General features: G+C 47.2%; 1 protein-coding gene across 1 annotated transcript; it reads right to left on the bottom strand.

The window, feature by feature from the left end:
* Nucleotides 1-1,889: 1,889 nt before the first annotated feature.
* LOC129702319 (epigen-like) lies at nucleotides 1,890-21,801 on the bottom strand. Its single transcript, XM_055644052.1, has 5 exons — nucleotides 21,650-21,801; nucleotides 16,519-16,629; nucleotides 9,217-9,346; nucleotides 6,562-6,720; nucleotides 1,890-4,026 (listed from the first exon to the last, which is right to left on the bottom strand). Exons 1-5 carry the CDS (start codon nucleotides 21,681-21,683, stop codon nucleotides 3,972-3,974), a joined length of 489 nt encoding a protein of 162 aa, XP_055500027.1. The 5' UTR covers nucleotides 21,684-21,801; the 3' UTR covers nucleotides 1,890-3,971.
* Between the last annotated feature and the right edge of the window lie 557 nt (nucleotides 21,802-22,358).

The following is a 22,358-nucleotide window of genomic DNA, read 5'->3' as shown; positions in this document are numbered from 1 at the left end:
CTTAACAATGGCCTGCATTTACGTAGCTATCATCACACATTGGTGGGACGTGCAATGATGTCAGAGAAACTATCACGGCAAGCCAGATAAGGAGGAACTTGGGGCAGTCAATGGAAGTGTCTTGAGAGCAGTCAGGGTTACTGTTGTGTGTGGGGGGGTTGGTTAGTGTGTGTGTGGCGCCGCAGGCCTCCCTCCACCCCCCCCCCCCCCGCAACCGCGTGTTGAGGGGACGGGACCCAACGGGTCCCACTTGGTCTGGTAATAAACTAAATCTTGCCCCAATCACCTTGGCGCCACAATGTGGGCAGCACAGCGGCGCAGCAGTAGAGTTGCCGCCTTACAGCGCCAGAGACCCAGGTTCTATCCTGACCATGGATGCAGTCTGCATTGAGTTTTGACGTTCTCCCCGTGACCGAGTGGGTTTTCCCAGGTGCTCCGGTTTCCTCCCACTCTCCAAAGACGTACATGTTTGTAGGCTAATTGTCTTCTGTAAATTGCAAACTGTCCCTATTGTGTAGGGTAGTGCTAGTGTACGGGTTGATCGCTGGTCGGCGTGGACTCGGTGGGCTGAAGGGCCTGTTTCCACTCTGTATCTATAAAGTTTAAACCTTAAAAGCCCTGTCACATTGTGCGAGCTGACCCACGAGGTAACCAGAGCGAAAGACTAGTGGTTGTGTACGAGATTCCAAGTGTATGATCAAGAGTTTAACCGAGTTCCCACGGGTTTGACGAAGTTTGCCGTTTAATTGTCATTTCTGCGATGTTCCAAGTTCGTCTCCCAAGTTACTAAGTTCCTCTCCCGAGTTACTCTTGAGCCAACCGCTCATGAAGGTTGAATGAAGGTCTGTTTTAATAAGCAACAGTTTAAAGTGTTTAACCCAGCAGCCAAATGCAGGGTGGCGATCCGAAACATGTTCTCCACAGATGTTAGTTCAGCACTTATGTGTTTCAAGACAACAGCACCAGGGTAGTGGAAATATTGAATGGAACACAAGCCTTGCTGTACTGTAGACTCTGCAGAAACCTGTTGGGTATGAGAGGTTTAGAGGGATAGAGGCCAAATGTGAGACGAGGTCATCCCTCAGCTTCCTGCACTGCAAAGAAAAAACAACTCAAACCTATCCACCTTCTTCTTGCAATCCAAGCCCTCCAGGAAGGACCTAGCTTGGAATGAACAAGTTGGACCGAGGGGGCTTTTTCCGTGCTGTAACACTCTTAAGCCCCCCCCCCATAAACAAACCATGTAAATCTTTCAGAGCGGGTCCCATTCTAGACCCGCACGGAGATTGTGACAGAATCCCCGGTCTACAGGTAGGACACTAAGTTGGTAATGTATCGGATTCACAGGGGCATTGGCCACTCCCTCGCCTCTCAGAGTATTTTTTACCCCTACATTCTTCCTCTATTTGCGAGGCCTCCCTTTAACTGAAACACTCCACCTGATTGCTCTCTACCGCAGGGATTTGCTCCCACATTATGTAATTGTTTAGAATTTACAGCATGGGAACAGGACCTTTGGCCCACCGAGTCCACGCCAACCATCGATCACCCGCACCCAATTTCTCCCACTTTCGCATCCCACACACTAGTGGCAATTTACAGAAGTCAATGACCCACAAACCTGATGGTCTTTGGAGGTTTGCTCCTCCGTTCTGCTGGTCACAATAATTAAGAATTAACCCCCCCACCGGTCTCACGCACATGGAATTAGTTATTTTATATACACGGTTTAAAGACCCATCAGGTTTACCGCTTAATTTCCAATTCATCTCACCCCCAATCCAAAAGAAAATCACTCCACAGTTAATTTTTTTAAAGAAAACGTGCCTTAAGGGGACTGCAAAGAGTTAATAATGTTTGCTACATACACTTCAGTAGTATTTTAAGTCTGTATATTTAATTCAAACATCAACATAAAATGGATTTGACACATATGCTCACTGTCACCATTTTAATATGGTAGTAAAAACAGACGAGAATCATGTAGAGAGGTTATAATAATGTCGACATAGGTTAGTGAACGACAATCTTCTGTTTGAGTGATGTAAACCAACCCGTGCCCTGACAGGGATTACACCAGGCACTTATCTATTCCATCCTACCATTGACTTATTATTTGAGGAAATTCACACCATGCCACACATTACCATTGTGGGTCGACCTAATTTCAGTGTTTAGTTACAACAGGCAGATTACTTAAACAATCTTAAATATTGTCAGATAATTTATTAACCTGGGGGCTGTAAGTGGAAACAAATGGAAAATATATTTAGAACATAAACCCCGAAAAATAATTGCTTTACCCAAAGAGTGACAAATGTTTGGAATAATAGAAGAGTCCAAATGAAATCATGATAGTTGTAGACTCACGAGTCACTAAGGTAAACGCACGGGCGACTACGTTCTTACAACGTGTTTAAATGTTTCAATTTTTAACTTCAAGAGTACATTTTATTCGTGGAAAACTTTAAACATGTTTGAATTTTTTCAAGAGTTAACAAGTTTCACGGGCACCTGCCGTTAGCGCCACGAGTCAATAAGTTGCATCCATGAAATCCGACGTTCTCGCTACGTTAATTGTACGTGATTACCACAAGTTAAATTTGTTTTAAACTCGGGGTACCTCGTGGGTCAGCTCGCAGTGTGACAGGGGTTTAAATGTGTTAGTTGATCCAGCAATACAAGGCCCTTGTTCCTTAACTTTGATCGATTCATTTAAATCTGGCTCATGCATTAGGAAAAAAAAAATTTACTTTGTGTTAACAAATAAATACTGACAATGCATACTTGTTTTTCAGCTTATAATGCACAGTTTTAAAGCTAATCCAGACAATTGCAATCTCAAGATGTATACAGCACCAAAAGAGTCCATACTAGCTCCGAGCACTACAGTCATTCCCACCCACTCCCCCACCACACAGCCTGCTTGTTCTTCCCTTCACACGCTTATTACTCTGTGCCCTCTGGTCCTAGACTTTCCCACTAGCGGAAACATCCTCTCCACATCCACTCCATCCAAGCCTTTCACTAGTCTGTAAGTTTCAACGAGGTCCCTCCTTCATCCTTCAAGACCCCAGCGAATACACGCCCAGTGCTGTCAAACGATCATCATATGTTAACCTAATCATCACCCTCTGGCTAAAGAAATTCTTCCACATCTCTTCATGGCCTAATTCTGTTCCTTTCACTTATAACCTTATGGCCTAAAAGTATATCCTTTTATTCTGAGGCTCTACCCTCTGGTCCTAGACTCTCCCACCAGCGGAAACATCCTCTCCACATCTACTCTATCCAGGCCTTTCACTATGCAGTAAGTTTCAATGATGTGTCCCCTCATCCTTCAAGACTCCAGCGAGTACAGACCCTGTGCCGTCAAATGCTCATCATATGTTAACCCAATCATCACCGGGATCATTCTCGTAAACCTCCTCTGGTGCTACACTCTCCCACTAGTGGAAACATCCTCTCCACATCAACTCTATCCAGGCCTTTCAATATTCAGTGAGTTTCAATGAAAACTTCCCTCAATATGCACCAAAGTGGATGATATCCAACATCATGCTCCACCCACCACACCCTTGGCCATTCTCTCAGCTTGTGTATCCCTCCTCGAAGCCTCTTCACCTACTCCTGCCTCCTCACAATGCCACCGAGCACTGCAAGACTTGTACAGATGATACTTGGTCCTGTCATCCATATCGTTGATGCAGGTCATGAACACTTGAGTCCACCAACTTGAGTCCACATTGAGTCGGCATGGAATGAAGCATTGAATGGACTTTTCCCAGTTAGCTTGTAAGACTTTGCCGGAGTGGATTAACAAAGGCCGGGAGAGGTGCCTGAAGTGTGATTCATTCTTGGGTTGTTTAGCGTAATGTACAGTTGCAGAATTCCTCGTGGTTCTGGGCTGCTGGTTTCCGTCGGTGGGTCAGCTGATCAGACCAGAGGACCAGGGTCATCCACCAGAGTCTTCAAACATTTGCCTGCCTCGGACACGCACCGTACCTCATCTTACGTTCCTGGGCCCTAGGGACAAACACAATCGCTGTTAGGATATTTCACAAATCTATCTTGCATGAATAGAGAGGCAGTTTTGGCCCATCTCCCCCTACTACCAACAATGAATCACGCATTTCACGGCCTATTTTTGGTGTTGCCGCATGGATGTAGGGAATGGCGGGATATGGATCAAATCAAGAGTGTTTAATGGTCGTATGTCCCGGACGGGACAATGAAATTCTTGCTTGCTGCAGCACAACAGAATATGTGAATATGTAAACATCGTATATAACGATGGAAGAGAAAACTGTCAGTAACAAATATAGTGCAATAATAATATAGTCTTTTTTAGAGTTCAGAGCTCAGAGCTTATATGTTGTTGTGTTTAATAACCTGATGCCTGTTGGGAAGAAGCTGTTCCTGAACCTGGACGTTACAGTTTTCAGGCTCCTGTACCTTCTTCCTGATGGCAGTGGTGAAATAAGTGTGTGGCCAGGATGATGTGGGTCTTTGATGATTTTGATTTTTTGAGGCATCGACTCTGGTAAATCACTTCGATGGTGGGGAGGTCAAAGTCGGTGATGGACTGGGCAGTGGTTACAACCTTTTGTAATCTATTCCGCTCCTGGACGTTCAAGTTGCCGAACCAGGCCACGATGCAACGAGTCAGTATGCTCTCTACTGTGCACCTGTAGAAGTTTTGGAGAATCCTCTTTGACATGCCGAATCTCCATAATCTTCTCAGGAAGTAGAGTCACTGATGTGCCTTCTTTATAATTGCATCGGTGTGCTGGGTCCAGGAAAGATCTTCGGAAATATGCACGCCCAAGAATTTGATGTTTTTGATCTCCCCCTCTCCATCTCCATTTGACCCTCTCCACGCTGTTGATGTGGACAGGATTGTGAATCATGGGCAGGCAGAGGAGATTAGATTAACTTGGCATCATGTTTGGCATGGGCATTGTGGGCTGAGGGCCTGTTCCTGTGCTGTACTGTTCTACAGAGTCATACAGTACAGAAACAGGCCCTTCAGCCCAAAGCTGACCAAGAAGCCCCATCTATACTAGTCCCACCTTCCCACATTTGGCCCATATCCTTCCAAACATTTCCTAACCATGTAACTGTCCAAGTGTCTTTTAAGTGCGATGATAATACTTGCTTGCACTACCTCCTCTGGCAGCTCATTCCATATACCCACCACCCTTTGTGTGAAAAAAGTTGCTCCTCAGGTTTCTATTAAACCATTTCCCTCTCAGCTTAATCTATGACATCTGGTCCTTAATTCTCCTACTCTGGGTAAAAAACTATGCCTGCACCTTATCTATTCCCCTCATGATGTTATACACCTCTATAAGATCACCGATCCTTCTGCTCAACCTCTCCTTATAGCTCAGGCCCTCGTATCCTGGTAATATCCTCGTAAATTTTCACTATAACCTTTCCAGCTCAACAACATCTTTCCTATATCATGGTGCCCAAAACTGAACTCCAATACTCCAAATCCGGCCTCAACAATGTCATGTACAACTGTGACATAACATCCTTACTTATGTACACAACATAACATCACAACTATTATATGGCATTGGTTTATTACTGTAACATCTACTGATATACAGTGAAAACTTTTGTTTGTGTGCTATCCAGTCAAATCGTACTCTAGATGGACACAGAGTGTTGGACTAACTCAGTGGGTCAGGCAGCATCTGTGGAGAACATAGACACAGAGTGCTGGAGTAACTCAGCGGGTCAGGCAGCATCTCTGGTGAACATGGACACAGAGTGCTGGAGTAACTCAGTGGTCAGGCATACCAATAAAAAGCAACAAGACATACAAAATACATTTTAACATAAACATCCACCACAGTGACTCCTCCCCATTCCTCACTGTGATGGAAGGCGAAAAAATAAAGTTCAATCTCTTCCCTTCTTTGTTCTCCCGCGGTCGGGGGCCTTGAGCCTTTCGTCGACGGGACGATCTTGGCTCCCGTAGCGGGTGGTCAGGCATTCTGCGTCAGGGCGATCAAGCTCCTGCATCGTGGGGATCTTAGCTGCCCTGTGCCGGGTGATCGACCCCGGCTTGGGGCTGGTCGAAACATTATGTGACTTTGGAGCTTCCTGACATCAGTCTCTACCCGAGACATCATCTCCTTGATGGTGAAATCCACAGGCCGCAGTTGGCACGTCGATCCCAGACAAGGGATCACAGGCTTCGTTGGTAAGTCCATGTCCCCGCGGTGGGGCTCAAAGTCAGTCCCGAGCAAGGCCACCAGCTCCAAGATGTTAGGCCGCAGAGCGACCGGAGATACCATCCGGAAAACAATCGTATCTCCGGCAAGGAAAGAGATTGAAAACAAGTTTCTCCCGACCCCCTCCCCCACACATAAAACAAACCTGAGAACATTAACACTAACTTTTTAAAACACACTAAAAATACCAAAAAAGACGAAAAGACTGTGTTGGCGAGGCTGCCATCGCTGACAGCGCCACACAATGAGGCTGTACCAAGCTGAAGCTGAAGTTGTATCTCTATCCTGAGTGTTAGTCCATTGCTGATCTTACCTCCACCGCAAGCAGTAAAACAGCAAGACAGCGAGCCCACTGAGCGACAGTCCGATCCCAATCCCCACCGCAATGTACAGGTAGCGTTCCGACTTCTCCAGTGTGCGTGTTGACAATGGTGCATATTGACACCGTGACCCCGAGTATCCCGGATGACAGCTGCAGAGAAAATCCCGTCAAACATTACCACTTGCAATCTCTACACCAACGCTTGCTCCCTCTAAATACACCTGTTCAGTTTATTTTGCAGGTAAGGCTTCAGCTGCATGTTTAAGTTCAATATTGACATGTGTACCGAGGTACTGTTAAAAACTTTGTTTTGCATGCTAGTGTAGAACATAGAACAGTGCAGCACAGAAACAGACCCATGAGATGGTAAAGAAGCCGTTTGATACTTATCTTCATTGAGAAGGGAATTGACTACGAAAGCATTCAAGAGAGAGTTAGATTTAACTCTTAGGGCGAATGGAATCAAAAGATATGGGGAGAAAGCAGGAACGTGGTACTGATTTTGGATGATCAGCCATGATCACATTGAATTGTAATGCTGGCTTGAAGGGCCGAATGGCCTACTGCTGCACCTATTTTCTATGTTTCTAAAAGCTGGGACATCATAATGCAGCTGTACAAGTCTTTGGTGAGACCACACAGCATCTTAGCACCACTGGATCGGGCAACATCTCTGGCCAACATGGATAGGTGACATTTCAGGTCGAGACTTCTTCAGAATAAAGGCTCTAATAGTTCAGGTATATTATTGTACAGGTACAGTGAAAAGCTTTGTTTTGCATGCTGTCCAATCAGACATGATAACACTATACATAAATACAATCATGACAAACTCCAGTACAATAGGTAGAGCAAAGGGGAAGATACAGAGTGCAGAATATAGTTCTCAGCATTGTAGCGCATCAGTTCCAGAGACAAAGTCCAATGTCCGCAATGGGGTAGAGGTGAATCGGACAGCTTATGGAAGGGCCGTTCAGAAGCCTGATAACAGAGGGGAAGAAGCTGTTCCTGAGTCTGGTGGTGCACGCTTTCAAGCTTCTGTACCTTCTGCCGGATGGAAATTCTTGATTATGTATTGTATTATCTGATCTGATTGAATAGTGTGCAAAACTGTACCTCGGTACATGTGATGATAATACGTATTAGTATCTGAAGAAAGTTTGGGATGGCACTCAGTAAAATCCTTGAGGAACTCAGCGGGTCAGGCAGCATCAATGGAGGAAAGGTTTTCCTGCTACGTGACCTAATGAGTTCCTCCAGCACTTTGGTTTTGTTCATGTTTATAAGTCATAGGAGCTGGATTAGGCCGTTCGGCCCATCGTCTACTCTGCCATTCAATCATGGCTGATCTATCTCTCCCTCTCAACCCCATTCTCCTGCCTTCTCCCCATAACCTTTGACAGCCGTACTAATCAAGAATCCGCCATCTCCGCTTTTAAAATACCCGTTGACGGCTCCACAGCCATCTGTGGCAATGAATTCCACAGATTCACCACCCTCTGGCTAAAGAAATTCCTCCTCTTCTCCTTTCTAAAGGTACATCCTTTTATTCCGAGGAAGTTCCAGGTTTCCAGCATCTGCAGTTACTTGTGTCTCAATAAAATTCTCTTCAGAACACAACATGGATTCTAGCCTTTGATGATTAGATAAGTTCTGGAGGAATGGTGGTTTTTAAAAACAACTACTTCATTTATGTGGCAACTTTAATGCCATGCAAGGTATTCCCGAGCGTCTTTTACACTGATGTTATCAACCAAAACATAAAACATAGCCACGCTGGGATTAATGAGATGGACCGATTGTGTAGAAACAAAGAACTGCAGATGCTGGTTTAAACAAAAGGACACAATGCTGGAGTAACTCAGCAGGTCAAGCACCATCTCTGGAGAACATGAACATGAATAGGTGATGTTTCAGGTCAGGATCCTTTCTCAGACTGATGATCAGACTGAATAATCAATCTGAAGAAGGGTCTCGACCCGAAATATCACCTCCAGAGATGCTGCCTGAACTGCTGTGTTCCTCGAGGATGTTATTTAGTCTGGTTCCAAATGCTCTCCAGATACTAATACTTTGGGTTTGGATTTATTACTGTCATGTGTACCTGAATGCACATAGTCTTTGACCCAGAGTGGGGGAATCAAGAACCAAAGGACATAGGTTTAAGGTATGGGGGGAAAGATTTAATAGGAACCTGAGGGGAAAGTTTTTCACACAGAGGGTGGTGGGTGTGTGGAACATTACTAGAGGAGGTAGTTGAGGCAGGGATTATAACAACAGTTAAAAGATATTTGTACAGGTACATGGATAGGAAAGGTTTATAAGGATGTGGGCCAAATGCAGGCAGGTGGGACTAGTGTAGATGGGACGTTGGTCGGCGTGGACAAGTTGGGCCGAAGGGCATGTTTCCACGCTGTATCGCTCTATGATAGCGCTCACTGATAGCTTTTCACTGTGCCTTAGTACATGTGAGAATAAACTGAACTAAACTAAACTAACTGTGAGCACCAAAGAATTATCAACTCTCTCTCTGTCTATCTATCTATCTATCTATCTATCTATCTATCTATCTATCTATCTATCTCTCACTCTCCCATTCCCTCCCTCCCTCCTTCTCCCGAGCATAACAGAGGCCACATAACTTACACGCAGATACGATATTTGGTGACCAGGTCGGAGTCTTCGTGATATTGACAAATGCCGTTCATACAATAATCTTGGTCACTTTGAAGACAGGACGCTTTCGAGCTCAGCGCCATGAGGCGACCGGAACTTCCTGCCAAACAGAGAAACTTCAGCTTCAGGCAACAGGGATAATTCTGCAGACGCAACCTTGACACAAACTCCACTTTAAGAGAAAGATCTGATGTTTCTCCAAATCTGAGATAGTTTGAGTTTAGTTTATTGTCACGTGTACCGAGGTACAGTGAAAAACATTTTGTTGCATGCTATCAAAAGTCAAGAGAGTCAAGAGTCAAGAGTCAATTTAATTGTCATTTGGACCCCTAGAGGTCCAAACGAAATGCCGTTTCTGCAGCCATACATTACACACAAATAGACCCCAGACACAACATAATTACATTTTACATAAACATCCATCACATAGCTGTGATGGAAGGCCAAAAAAAACTTATCTCTCCACTGCATTCTCCCCCCCCGATGTCAGAGTCAAAGTCAAAGCCCCCGGCTGGCGATGGCGATTGTCCCGCGGCCATTGAAGCCACGCCGGGTGGTGCGAGGTCGCACACCGGGTCTTGGTGTTGGAGCCCCCGGTGTGCGCTCGTAAAGTCCCGCAGCCGTTCCAGCCGCGCGGGGCAGTGGTGTTAGGCCCCGCTCCAGGAGCTCTTCGACCCCGCAACTCGGGCGGGAGAATTCGCCGTTGCAGGAGCCCCGAAAAGCGGTCTCTCTCCAGGGATCCGCGGGCTCCCGGCGCCGCTGTCCGCAGACCCGCAGCAGCAGCCTCCGACTCAGCAGCAGCCTCCGACTCAGCAGCAGCAGCGGCAGCAGCAGCAGCAGCAGCGCTCCTCCACCGCTCCAACCGCTCCGGACTAGGCCAGCCCCGCGACGGCGACGGTGAGTAGCACCTGAGTCCCCAGCTTCCTCCTGTTGGAGGCCGCTCCTCGTTGCGGCCTCAACGACAACGGAAACCCGACGAGAAAAAGGTCGGGTCTCCAGTGCAGGGAGAGATTTAAAAAGTTTTTCCCCCACTCCCACCCCCCCCCCCCCCCCCCCACACACACACCCCAACAAAAAAATAACAAAAACTACATTAAAACACAGACAGAAAATAATAAAAACGCGGACAGACTGCAGAGGCCGCTGCTGGCCAGAGCCGCGCCGCCTACCTGCAATCCAGTCAGCGGAAAGACAATACATGATTACAATCAAGCCGTCCACAGTGTACAGATACAGGATAAAGAGTCAATAGACAATAGGTGCAGGAGGAGGCCATTCGCTCCTTTGAGCCAGCACCGCCATTCACTGAGATCATGGCTGATCATCCAAAATCAGAACCCCGTTCCTGCCTTCTCCCCATATCCCTTGACTCCGCTATCTTCAAGGCCCTGTCCCACTATGGCGACCTTATTGGCGAGTTTAGGAGAGTCTGTGCTCGCCACAAGCTCACAGCATGGTCGACAGTGGTCTCTGGTAAGTCTCCTTCAAGGTGGAGAGGAGTTCCCGCATAGTGGTTACTACTCAGTTTGGTCAACAAGCTGCTTAAATGCCCGCTAACCTTCACAGCTGTGTATCACCTGGCTTATTAAAGGTTGGCTGGCTACTTAAAAGTGTCCCCGCTCCTTCTCCGCCCATCTCCCCTCTTCACGCCCCTTCAACCACCCCCCCCCCGCTCTTTTAAAGGACTTACCGTACACTGTGCCAGCCGTCTTTAACCTTCCTGATCATCACAGGTATCACCTTGACTTTGCACCATGTGAATTTCAGACAGCGCTCCCCCGTTTTCCCTGGACCCCGCCTTTGCCATGGATTTGTGTGTGTTGAGCGCTGACGGTCGATCCAGCTCGCGATTTTTCAGGCGAGTGTGAAGTTCGCAAACAGTTTGCTGAAAAGTCACATATGTGGGAAAGGCCCTTCAAGAGCTCTATCTAACTCCAAAGAATCGGCCTCCACTGCCTTAGAGGCAGAGAACTCCACAGATTCACAACTCTCTGTGTGACATTTTTTTTCCTCATCTCCGTTCTAAATGGCCCCTTACTCTTAAACTGTGGTCCCTGGTTCTAGACTCCCCCCAACATCAGGAACTGCCTCCAGTGTGTCCAATCCCTTAATAATCTTATATGTTTCATCCTTCTAAATTCCAGTGTAAACAAGCCCAGTCGCTCCATTCTTTCAACATATGACAGTCCCGCCATTCTGGGAATTAACCTAGTGAACCTACGCTGCACTCCCTCAATAGCAAGAATGTCCTTCCTCAAATTTGGAGACCAAAACTGCACACAATACTCCAGATGTGGTCTCACTCGGGCCCTGTACAACTGCATTATGGAGCTGGATGACACAGAAACAGGCCCTTCAGCCCACCTAGTCCACATCTCCCAAGTTGGCTCCTGACCATGTCTACGGAGTTTGCATGTTTTCCCTGTGAACAAGTGGGTTTCCTCCAGGTGCTCTGGTTTCCTCCCACACTCCAAAGACGTCCAGGTTTGTAGGTTAATTGGCTTCTGTAAATTGTAAATTGTCCCTCGTTTATAGAATAGTATAGAATAATGAAAGGCTTGTGTACAGTGGATGTGGAGAGGATGTTTCCACTAGTGGGAGAGTCTAGGACTAGAGGCCATAGCCTCAGAATTAAAGGACGTTCTGTTTGGAAGGAGATGAGGTGAAATTTATTTAGTCAGAGGGAGGTGTATCTGTAGAATTATTTTCCTTAGAAGGCTGTGGAGGCAAAGTCAGTGGATATGTTTAAGGTATAGATAGATTTTTGATTAGTACAGCTGTCAGAGGATATGGGAAGAAGGCAGAAGAATGGGGTAAGGAGTTAGAGATAGATCAGCCATGATTGAATGGCAGAGTAGACTGGATGGGCCGAATGGCTTAATTCTGCTCCTATCACTTATGATCTTATGATAGCGCTAGTGTGCGGGGTATCACTGGTCGGCGCGGACTCGGTGGGACGATGGTCCTGTTTCCACACTGTATCTCTAAAGTCTGCATATTTTGCCACAAGTGCTGGTCCCTTTTACTTTGGCATTGCTGTGGTTTCAGGGAGGTGATGTACTGAAGTAACCTCACCACTGGCCAGCTGATACTGACAATTGCGGCTGCAAATACACTGCTAGGGGATTCCTGGCACATGAGACGTGTTACAGCAGCAACCTGCCACACATATTAGGCGGCTCGCTAACTCATCACACATTCCAACCATGACTGGGCTCAGACCCAATCATCTCACTGTGTGTCATAGAAACATATAAATTAGGTGCAGGAGTAGGCCATTCGGCCCTTTGAGCCTGCACCGCCATTCAATATGATCATGGCTGATCATCCAACTCAGTATCCCGTACCAGCCTTCTCTCCATACCCTCTGATCCCCTTAGCCACAAGGGCCACATCTAACTCCCTCTTAAATATAGCCAATGAACTGGCCTCAACTACCCTCTGTGGCAGAGAGTTCCAGAGATTCACCACTCTGTGTGAAAAAAACAGATGCACAGAACAGCTGCAACGATGAAGATGTCTGTGTAGATGGTCAACAATGAACAGGCTGGAAGAGCTTCCCTTTATTGTATCTCTCCATTGGTCAGTTTCTTGGTCTACGAGACGTTCTGTCTCTGTCTGCACCCCACTTGCCAAAGTGACGTTGGATGGATCAGTCGAGGCAATTCTTTCTTGTCACCTCAAAGTAAACCCTCGCGCTTGGTGGCACAAGGAGGATGTGGCTCGCTGCAGGCAGTTCCACCACGGCCACTCCGCTGGACTCCCCAACAAACACGGAGCCCGGTCCATCACCGGCTCTCACCTCCCCACCATCGCAGGGATTTACCAGAGTTACTGCCTCAAAAAGGCAGCCAGCATCAGAGACCCACACCACCCTGGCCACACATTCAGGTCACCCCTGTCAGCGAGAGGAAGGTACAGGAGCCTGAAAACTGTAACGTCCAGGTTCAGGAACAGCTTCTTCCCTATTGCCATCAGGCTATTGCCACGACAACCTCAAATAAGCTCTGAACTAGACTATTATTATTATTGCACTATTATTGTTTGTTGTGTGTGTGTACGTATGTGTGCGTGTATATATATATATGAAATCTATATATATATACTGGTATGTGTATTTGTGAGTATGTGTGTATATATACACACACACGGAACATTTTTTCTCTCTTGTTCATTACATTGTTTACAGTGTACCATGTTTACATATTCTGTTGTGCTGCAGCAAGTAAGACTTTTATTTCTCTGTCTGGGACATACGACAATAAAACACTCTTGACTCCTGAGGTGGGCTCCATAACGCAGGAGGCAGCGGCAGCTGGTGGAATGAAGGAGGCCTTTGGGCCAGGGTACATCAGGGAGCCTCACTGAACCTAGGCCCACAGGTCTCAGCAGCAACAGAGTCCAAATGCTGGAGTTGCCTCTCAGGCAAAGGGTAATGTTTGAGGTTTGTGAACAATTATCCCCAGGCCCCACCTCACCATTGCTTGATCAATCACCTTCCCGCCACCAGAAGGTCAGAACAGCGTGGAAACAGGCCCTTTAGCCTGTCAAGTCCACGCCAACAAGTGATCACCCCGTACACCAGCACTAACTTACACACTAGGGACAGTTTACAATTTACTGAAGCAAATTAACCTACAAACATGCATGTTTTCGGAGTGTGGGAGCAAACCGGAGCACCCGGAGAAAACCCACGTGGTAACAGGGAGAACGTGTAGACTTTGTACAGACAGCACCCGTAGTCAGGATGGAACCTGGGACTCTGGCACTGTGAGGCAGCAACTACCACTGCGTTACTGTGCAACCCTTGTGGACTCCCGGAACTGTGGATGTTAGACTCATAGTTACAGAGCCGTACAGGACAGAAACAGACCCTTCGGCCCACCTTGCCCTTGCCGACCATGTCGACATATTGGGCTAGTCCCATTTGCCTGCATTTGACCCAATCCCTCTAAACCCTTCCAAATCGTAGGGCCATACAGCAGAGAAATGGGCCTTTCAGCTCAACTCATACATGCAAATGAAGATCTAAGTTAGTCCCACACCCGCATTTGGCCTAAAACCCTCTAAACCTTTCCTATCCATGTACCTGTCCAAGTGACTTTTAAATGTCGTAATAGCCACTGCCTCAGCTATCTCCTCCAGTAACGTTCCTGATACCTACTACCCTGTCTAAATTCTATAATTTTATATGCTTCTATAGCTTCCTATAGGAAGTGTAGGAAGGAACTGCAGATGCTAGTTTACACCAAAGATAGACAAACAATGCTGGAGTTACTCAACGGGACAGGCAGCATCCCTGGAGAGAAGGAATGGGTGACGTTTCGTGTCGAGACCCTTCTTCAGATAGGAGCTGATTCCCGATACAGACTACCCTCTGAGTGAACAAGTTGCCCCTGAGTTCCCATGTATCTCTCCCCTCTCAACTGAAGTCTATGCCCTCTAATTTTGGAATCCTCTAACCTGGAAAAACGACTTTTAGCATTCGCTTTATCTGTGCTCGTCATGAACTTAGTTTAGTTTAGAGTTACAGCTTGGAAACAGGCCCCTTTGCCCGTGTCTACACCAACCAGCGATTGCCTGTGCACACTAGTTCTATGTCAACCCACTTTCACATACACTCCCTACCCGCTAGGGATAATTTACAGAAGCCAATTAACCAACAAGCCTGCACGTCATTGGGATGTGGGAGGAAACCGGAGCACCCGGAGAAAACCCACGCGGTCACTGGGAGAACATACAAACTCTGTACGGACAACACCCGTAGTCAGGATGGAAGCCGGGTCTCTGGCGCTGTGAGGCAGCAACTCTACCGCTGCACCACCCTAGCGCCCTCAACCTCAGATATTCCAGGGAAAACAATCCAGGTTTTTCCAACCTCTCCCTGTAGGTAATATCCTCTAATCCAGGCAGCATTCTGGTAAACCTGCCCTACCTTGCACACTGACATAAGGGGAGAAGAGGGAGTGACCGGGGTGAGACTGGACCTTGATTGATTATGCTGCCGGCCTTGCCGAGGCAGCGTGAAGTCAATGGCAGATTAAGTTTGACTTGATTGTATTTACGTATGGTATATCTGTTCCGATTGGACAGCATGCAAAAACCAAGCTGTTCACCGTACCTCGGTCCACGTGACAATATTATGAACCCAAACACAAGATCTGCACACAGTGTGGTCTCCAAGTGTAGTCTCACCAGTGACTTGTACAGCTGCATCATGATGTCCCAGCCTTTGTGCTCAATACCCTTCCCAATGAAGGCAAGAGTGCCGAACGGCTTCTTCACCATCTCAAGGGTGTGTTTCTGTGCTGTACTCTTGTATGGTTCCATGTTAGCATGTAAAAAAAAGCTTTTCAAAGTAGCCCCGTACATGTGACAATAATAAACCTGGGCATCAACTCAGCCCATTGAAGGCCATTGGTGCCGGGTGCCAGAGATCCCCCTGTACTGAGGCCTGAGTTTAACCCCCACTGAGGGCTGCCTCCTCCAGCCCCCCCTCACCGGACCTCGGCCACTGACGGAACGTTAGTTTAGACTTTGGACTTTAGAAATACAGCACGGGAACAGGCCCTTCAGCCCACCGAGTCCACTCCGACCAGCAGTCCGCTCCGAGCAGTACACCAGCACTATCCTACAATATAGAGACAATTTACAATTTACAGAAGCCAATTAACCAACTGTTCAAACCTGCACGTCCCTGGAGTGTGGAAATAGGCCCTTTGGCCCACCGAGTCCAAGCTAACCATCGATCACCCATTCACACTAGTTCTATCTTATCCCACTTTCTCATCCACTCCCTACACACTCGGGACAATTTATAGAGGGTCAAGCAACCTACAAACCTGTACGTCTTTGAGATGTGGGTGGAAACTGGGGCACCCGGAGCAAACCCACAGGAGAACGTGCAAACTTCACACACAGACGTTAGAGACTTTAGACTTTTAGACAGCAGTGGGCCTGGGTTCGATCATAACCACGGGTGCTGTCTGTATGGAGTTTGTACGTTCTACCTGTGACCGCATGGGTTTTCTCCCACATTCCAAAGACCTAGAAGTTTATAGGTTATTTGGCTTCTGTAAATTGTAAAGTGTCCCTAGTGTGTAGGATAGTATTAGTGTACGTGGTGATTGCTGGTTGGTGTGGACTCAGTGGGCCTAAGGGCATGTTTCCCTCATTGTATCTCTAAAGTATAAAGTCTAATGTCAGGATTGAACCCGGGTCTCTGCCGCTGCGTCGCTGTGTTGAATGTCGGTGTGGTCTTCTAGTTCTTACCGTAGTGCGTCTCCTGGACCCTGGACTGGTTGTGCGGGGCGATGACTGTCGGTCGGGTCACCGGGCCAGGGGTCAGAGTGGGGTCACTCACAGCTGCAGCCAGAGCAAGAACTGTGGAGGAAAGAGAAGGCCGTGGTTAGTGGCAGAAGGTACCGGCACTGAGATAACACTGCCAGGCACCATGACTTTACCTGGCAACACAAAGCTTCACTGTACTGCTCAAAGCATTTCAATATTCTGCACATTGGCCTTCATCAGTCAATGAACTATAGAAGAGAACATTTTGTGTCCATCTTCGGTGTAAAACAAAACGCCACACATTCCTTCTCTCCAGAAATGCAGCCTGTCCCACTGAGTTACTCCAGTATTTTGTGTCTATCTTCGGTGTAAACCAGCATCTGCAATTCCCTCCTACACATACAGCGAATGGAAGTTGGGAGGTTTTGTTCCAGTTGTATAACACATTGGTAAATTTAGCATGAAACAAAGAAAATAGGTGCAGGAGGAGGCCATTCGGCCCTTCGAGCCAGCACCGCCATTCATTATGATCATGGCTGATCGGCCCCAATCAATAACCCGTGCCTGCCTTCTCCCCATATCCCTTGATTCCACTAGCCCCTAGAGCTCTATCCAACTCTCTCTTAAATCCATCCAGTGATTTGGCCTCCACTGCCCTCTGTGGCAGGGAATTCCACAAATTCACAACTCTCTGGGTGAAAACGTTTTTTCTCACCTCAGTCTTAAATGGCCTCCCCTTTATTCTAAGATTGTGGCCCCTGGTTCTGGACTCACCCAACATTGGGAACATTTTTCTTGCATCTAGCTTGTCCAGTCCTTTTATAATTTTATATGTTTCTATAAGACATCCCCTCATCCTTCTAAACTCCAGTGTATACAAGCCCAGTCCTTTCAATCTTTCCTCATACGACAGTCCCGCCATCCCAGGGATCAATCTCGTGAACTTACGCTGCATGGCCTCAATCACAAGGATGTCCTTCCTCAAATTAGGAGACCAAAACTGTGCGCAATACTCCAGATGTGGTCTTACCAGAGCCCTATACAACTGCAGAAGAACCTCTCTACTCCTATACTGAAATCCTCTTGTAATGAAGGCCAACATTCCATTAGCTTTCTTCACTGCCTGCTGTACCTGCATGCCAACGTTCAATGACACCCAGGTCTCGCTATACCTCCCCTTCATTGAAGATCAGAAGACAGAAACAAAATGCTGAAGTAACTCAGGCAAGTCAGGCAGCCTCTGGAATACATGACATTTCGTGTAGACACTTCATCAGACAAAACGTCACCTATTCCTTCTCTGCTGCCTGACCCGCTGAGTTACTACAGCATTCTGTGTCAATGTTCTCCTGAGACGCTGACTGACCCGCTGAGTTACTCCAGCATGTCTGTGTCCATGTTCTCCAGAGATGCTGCCTAACCCGCTGAGTTACTCCAGCACTCTGTGTCTATCTTCAGTGTAAACCAGCATCTGCAGTTCTTTCTTACACATCTTTCACATTTAGAGTATTGTGTTCAGTTTTGGTCACCCTCTTATAAGAAAGATGTTGTCAAGCGGGAAAGAGAGCAGGGAAGATTTACGAGGCTGTTGCCAGGACTACAGGGACTCAGCCACAGGGAGAGGTTGAGTAGGCTTGGACTCTATTCCTTGGAGCGCAGGAGGATGAGGGGTGATCTTATAGAGGTGTACAACATCATGAGCGGAATAGATCGGATAAATGCACACAGTCTTTTGCCCATAGTTGGGGAATCGAGAACCAGAAGACTTCGCTTTAAGGTGAGATGGGACGGGGAGAGGGTGGTGGGTGCATGAAACGAGCTGCCGGAGGAGGTCGTTGAGGCAGGGACTATATACTGTATAACAAACATTTAAACAGGTACATGGATAGGATACATTTAGATGGATCTGGGCCAAACGTGGGCAGGTGGGACTGGTGTAGATGGGGTATATTGGCCAGTGCGGGCAAGTTGGGCCGAAGGGCCTGTTTCCACGCTGTATCACTCTATGACTACAGGCGCAAAGGGTGGAAGAAATTTAGAAGTCAACAGAGGAGGACCAAGAAATTGATAAAGAAAAAAGAAATAAATGATTTGAAACAGAACACCAAGCAGTAGAGACCCTTCGGCCCACAATGTCAGTGCTAATCATGATGCCAAGATCTACTCTTATCTGCCTGCACATGATCCATATCCCTCTATTCCCTGCATATCCACATGCTTGTCCAATACCTCACACTGTAGGACTCTAGGACTCTATTCCTTGGAGTATAGGCAAAATCATGAGGAATAGAACGGGAAAATGTCCAGAGTAGAGGAATCATTAACCAGAGGACATAGGTGAGGGGAGAAAGATTTCATAGTTTAGTTTAGAGATATAGCATGGAAACAGGCCCTTTCGGCCCACCGGGTCCACGCCGACCAGCGATCCCCGCGCATTAACACTATCCTACACCGACTAGCAACAATTTTTACATTTACGAGGCCAATTAACCTACATACCTGTACGTCTTTGGAGAGTGGGAGGAAACCGAAGATCTCTGAGAAAATCCACGCAGATCACAGGGAGAACGTACAAACTCCGTACAGACTGAACCCGTGGTCGAGATTGAACCTGGGTTTCCGGCGCTGCATTCGCTATAAGGCAGCAACTCTACCACTGCGCCACCGTGCCGCCCAACCTGAGGGGTAACTTTTTTCACACAAAAGGGTGTTGGGTATATGGAATGAGCTGCTGGAGGAGGTAGTTGAGGCAGGTACTATCACAGCGTTTAAGAAACGTTCAGACGGATACAAGGATATGGTAGGTTTAGAGGGATATGGGCCAAACACGGGCAGGTTTGACTAGTGTAGTTGGGGCATGTTGGTGATGTGGGCAAGTTGGGCCGAAGGGCCTGTTTCCACACTGTGTGACACGATGACTCTAATGTTCTCGATCGTGGAGAGTCTCTTTAATCCCAGCTTTAGAATTTTTAGAGGTTTAGAAGATGCTGGAAAACTAAAATAAAAACAGAATATGACAGTCAGCAGGTCAGGCAGCATCTGTGGAAAGAGAAACCGTTGGTAGACACAAAAACTCAGCGGGTCGAACAGCATCTCCGGAGGAAAGAAATATGTGATGTTTCAGGTCGAGAACCTTCTTCAGGCTGAGGGTGAGGGGAGAGGGAAACTAGAGGTATGACAAGCTACGGAACAAATCAGAGCCGGCATTTTCTGATTTTGTTGTAACTTCCCTGTAAGTGAGTTTCCAGGTAGACGGAATGATGAAAGAGGCAGTCGACACACTGGCCTTCTTAGTGTGAAGAAGTGTCCTGACCCGACACGTCACCTATCCATGTTGAGTCTAAAGAAGGGTCCTGAGACACAACGTGACAACAGGCCTGAAGGCCCAACTTGCCCACACCGACCAACATGTCCCAGCTACACTCGTCCCACCTGCCCACATTTGGCCCGTATCCCTCTAAACCGGTCCTAACCATCTACATGTACAAATGTTTTTTAAATGTTGTTATACTACCTGCCTCAACTACCTGCTCTGACAGCTCGTTCCATACACCCACCACCATTTGAGTAAAAAATGTTCCTATGAAACCTTACCCACAATCTCCATTTACGGGGAAAGTGTGGAGAGAGTGTCCAGCTTTAAATTTCTGGGCACTCACATTTCAGAGGACCTCACATGGTCCACCAACACCGCTGCGCTGGTCAAGAAGGCACAGCAATGACTGTTCTTCCTGAGGACATTAAAAAAGACTGGTCTGCCCCAACAGCTGCTGACAACGTTCTACCGCTGCACCACAGAGAGCATATTAACGTATTGCATCTCTGTGTGGTATCTCAGCTGCATGGAGGCGGAGAGGAGAGCTCTTCAGCGCGTCGTCCACAGAGCGCAGAGGATCATTGGGACAGAGCTACCAGCCTTGGAGGGCATCTACCACACACAGTGCCTCAGGAAGGCTGTCAGCATCCGTAAAGACTCATCACACCTCTGTAACGGACTGTTTGAACTACTTCCCTCCGGCAGACGTTACAAGGCCTTCTACGCCCGTACCTCCAGTCTCAGAAACAGCTTTATTTCAAGAGCTATAGCGGCTCTGAACCGGCCCTGCTGAGTGCCCCCCACCCCCCCTGGACTGTCTCCCTCGGATGGTCACGACACACAGCTTATTTATTTATTTTACTTTTCTTTTTCATCGGTTGGAGCTGCATACTAAATCTCGTTGCACTAACGTGCAATGACAATAAAATATATTATTATTATTATTACCCCCCTCACCTTAAACCTATGTCTTTTGGTTCTCGATTCCCCTACTCTGGGTAAAAGACTGTGCATCTACCCAATCTATTCCTCTCATGATTTTATACACCTCAATAAGATCACCTCTCATCCTCCTGCACTCCATGGAATAGAGTCCCAGCCTACTCAACCTCTCCCTACAGCTCAGGCCTTAGAGTCCTGGCAACATTCTTGTAAATCTTCTGTGCACTTTTTCCAGCTTGACAACATCTTTCCTATAACATGGTGTCCTAAACTGAACACAATACTTGATTTGAACTCCCCCTCCCATTCCCACACTGACCTTTCTGTCCTGGGTCTCCTCCATTGTCAGAGTGAGGCCAAACGCAAATTGGAGGAACAGCATCTCATATTTCACTTGGGCAGCTTACAGCCCAATTGTATAATTGATTTCTCTAATTTCAAGTAACCTTTTCATTCCCTCTTTCCCTGTCCCTCCCCCACCCTACTTGTCCTGTTAGTTTCACTGTTCGAATCCCTTTGTTATCACCTCTTCCACAGCCAACAATGGACCATTGTGGGCTCCTTGACCATTGGTGCCGGCTCTGATTTGGTCTCTGTACCTTTTCATACCTCTAGTTTCACTCTCCCCGACCATCAGTCTGAAGAAGGGTCTCGACCCGAAACATCACCCATTCCTTTCCTCCAGAGATGCTGCCTTACTCCAACATTTTGTGTCTTATCTTCACTCTAAATTCAGAGTAATAGAGTACTCTAACTAGTCCAAAGGTGCGCATTCCCTCCCTGGAGCAGGTAATCAGAGGCACATTCCACAGGGAGTGACACAGTGGAGTTGAAAGCTTCAGGGAAAGGGCTTACCGCTGAATATGTAGACACTTGCCATCGATTCCATTCTCTGAGTGTCTCTGCACCTCTTGAGCTGCTGCTGGCTGCTGTTTGCCTCTGTTGTGTTGGGACAGGCTGTCAGAGCATTATTTAAACCCGCTTGAGGAAGTGAGTCACAGACAGGTACGTCAGGGAGTGCTGGAGCTCAGCCCACATTCTCAGCTCTAAGGAAGTCCTGAGCAGGTCTGGTCTCGGCGGCCCCAAGAGAGATCCGACCAGCCCCGGGGCAGCTCCTGTCAGCTCTTCAATGCATGGATAGAAACATAGACATAGAACATAGGTGTAGGAGTAGGCCATTCGGCCCTTTGAGCCTGCACCGCCATTCAATATGATCATGGCTGATCATCCAACTCAGTATCTTGTACCTGCCTTCTCTCCATACCCCCTGATCCCTGTAGCCACATCTAACTCCCTCTTAAATATAGCCAATGAACTGGCCTCAACTACCTTCTGTGGCAGAGTTTTGCAGAGATTCACCACTCTCTGTGTGAAAAATGTTTTCCTCATCTCAGTCCTAAAAGATTTCCCCTTAATGTCCAACCCCTTAAGAATTTTGTATGTTTCTATAAGATCCCCCCTCAATCTTCTAAATTCTAGCGAGTACAAGCCGAGTACGATGTACGAGCAATCCTAACCTGCCTTCCACCAGAACCCACGGCAACTCCCAAAGCCAGGCCAACCC

The sequence above is a fragment of the Leucoraja erinacea genome, chromosome 1 (genome assembly GCF_028641065.1).
Source record: "Leucoraja erinacea ecotype New England chromosome 1, Leri_hhj_1, whole genome shotgun sequence".
Classification (NCBI taxonomy): Eukaryota; Metazoa; Chordata; class Chondrichthyes; order Rajiformes; family Rajidae; genus Leucoraja; species Leucoraja erinaceus.
Note: the sequence above shows the minus strand (reverse complement) of the source record. Positions and strands in the feature narration are given on the sequence as shown.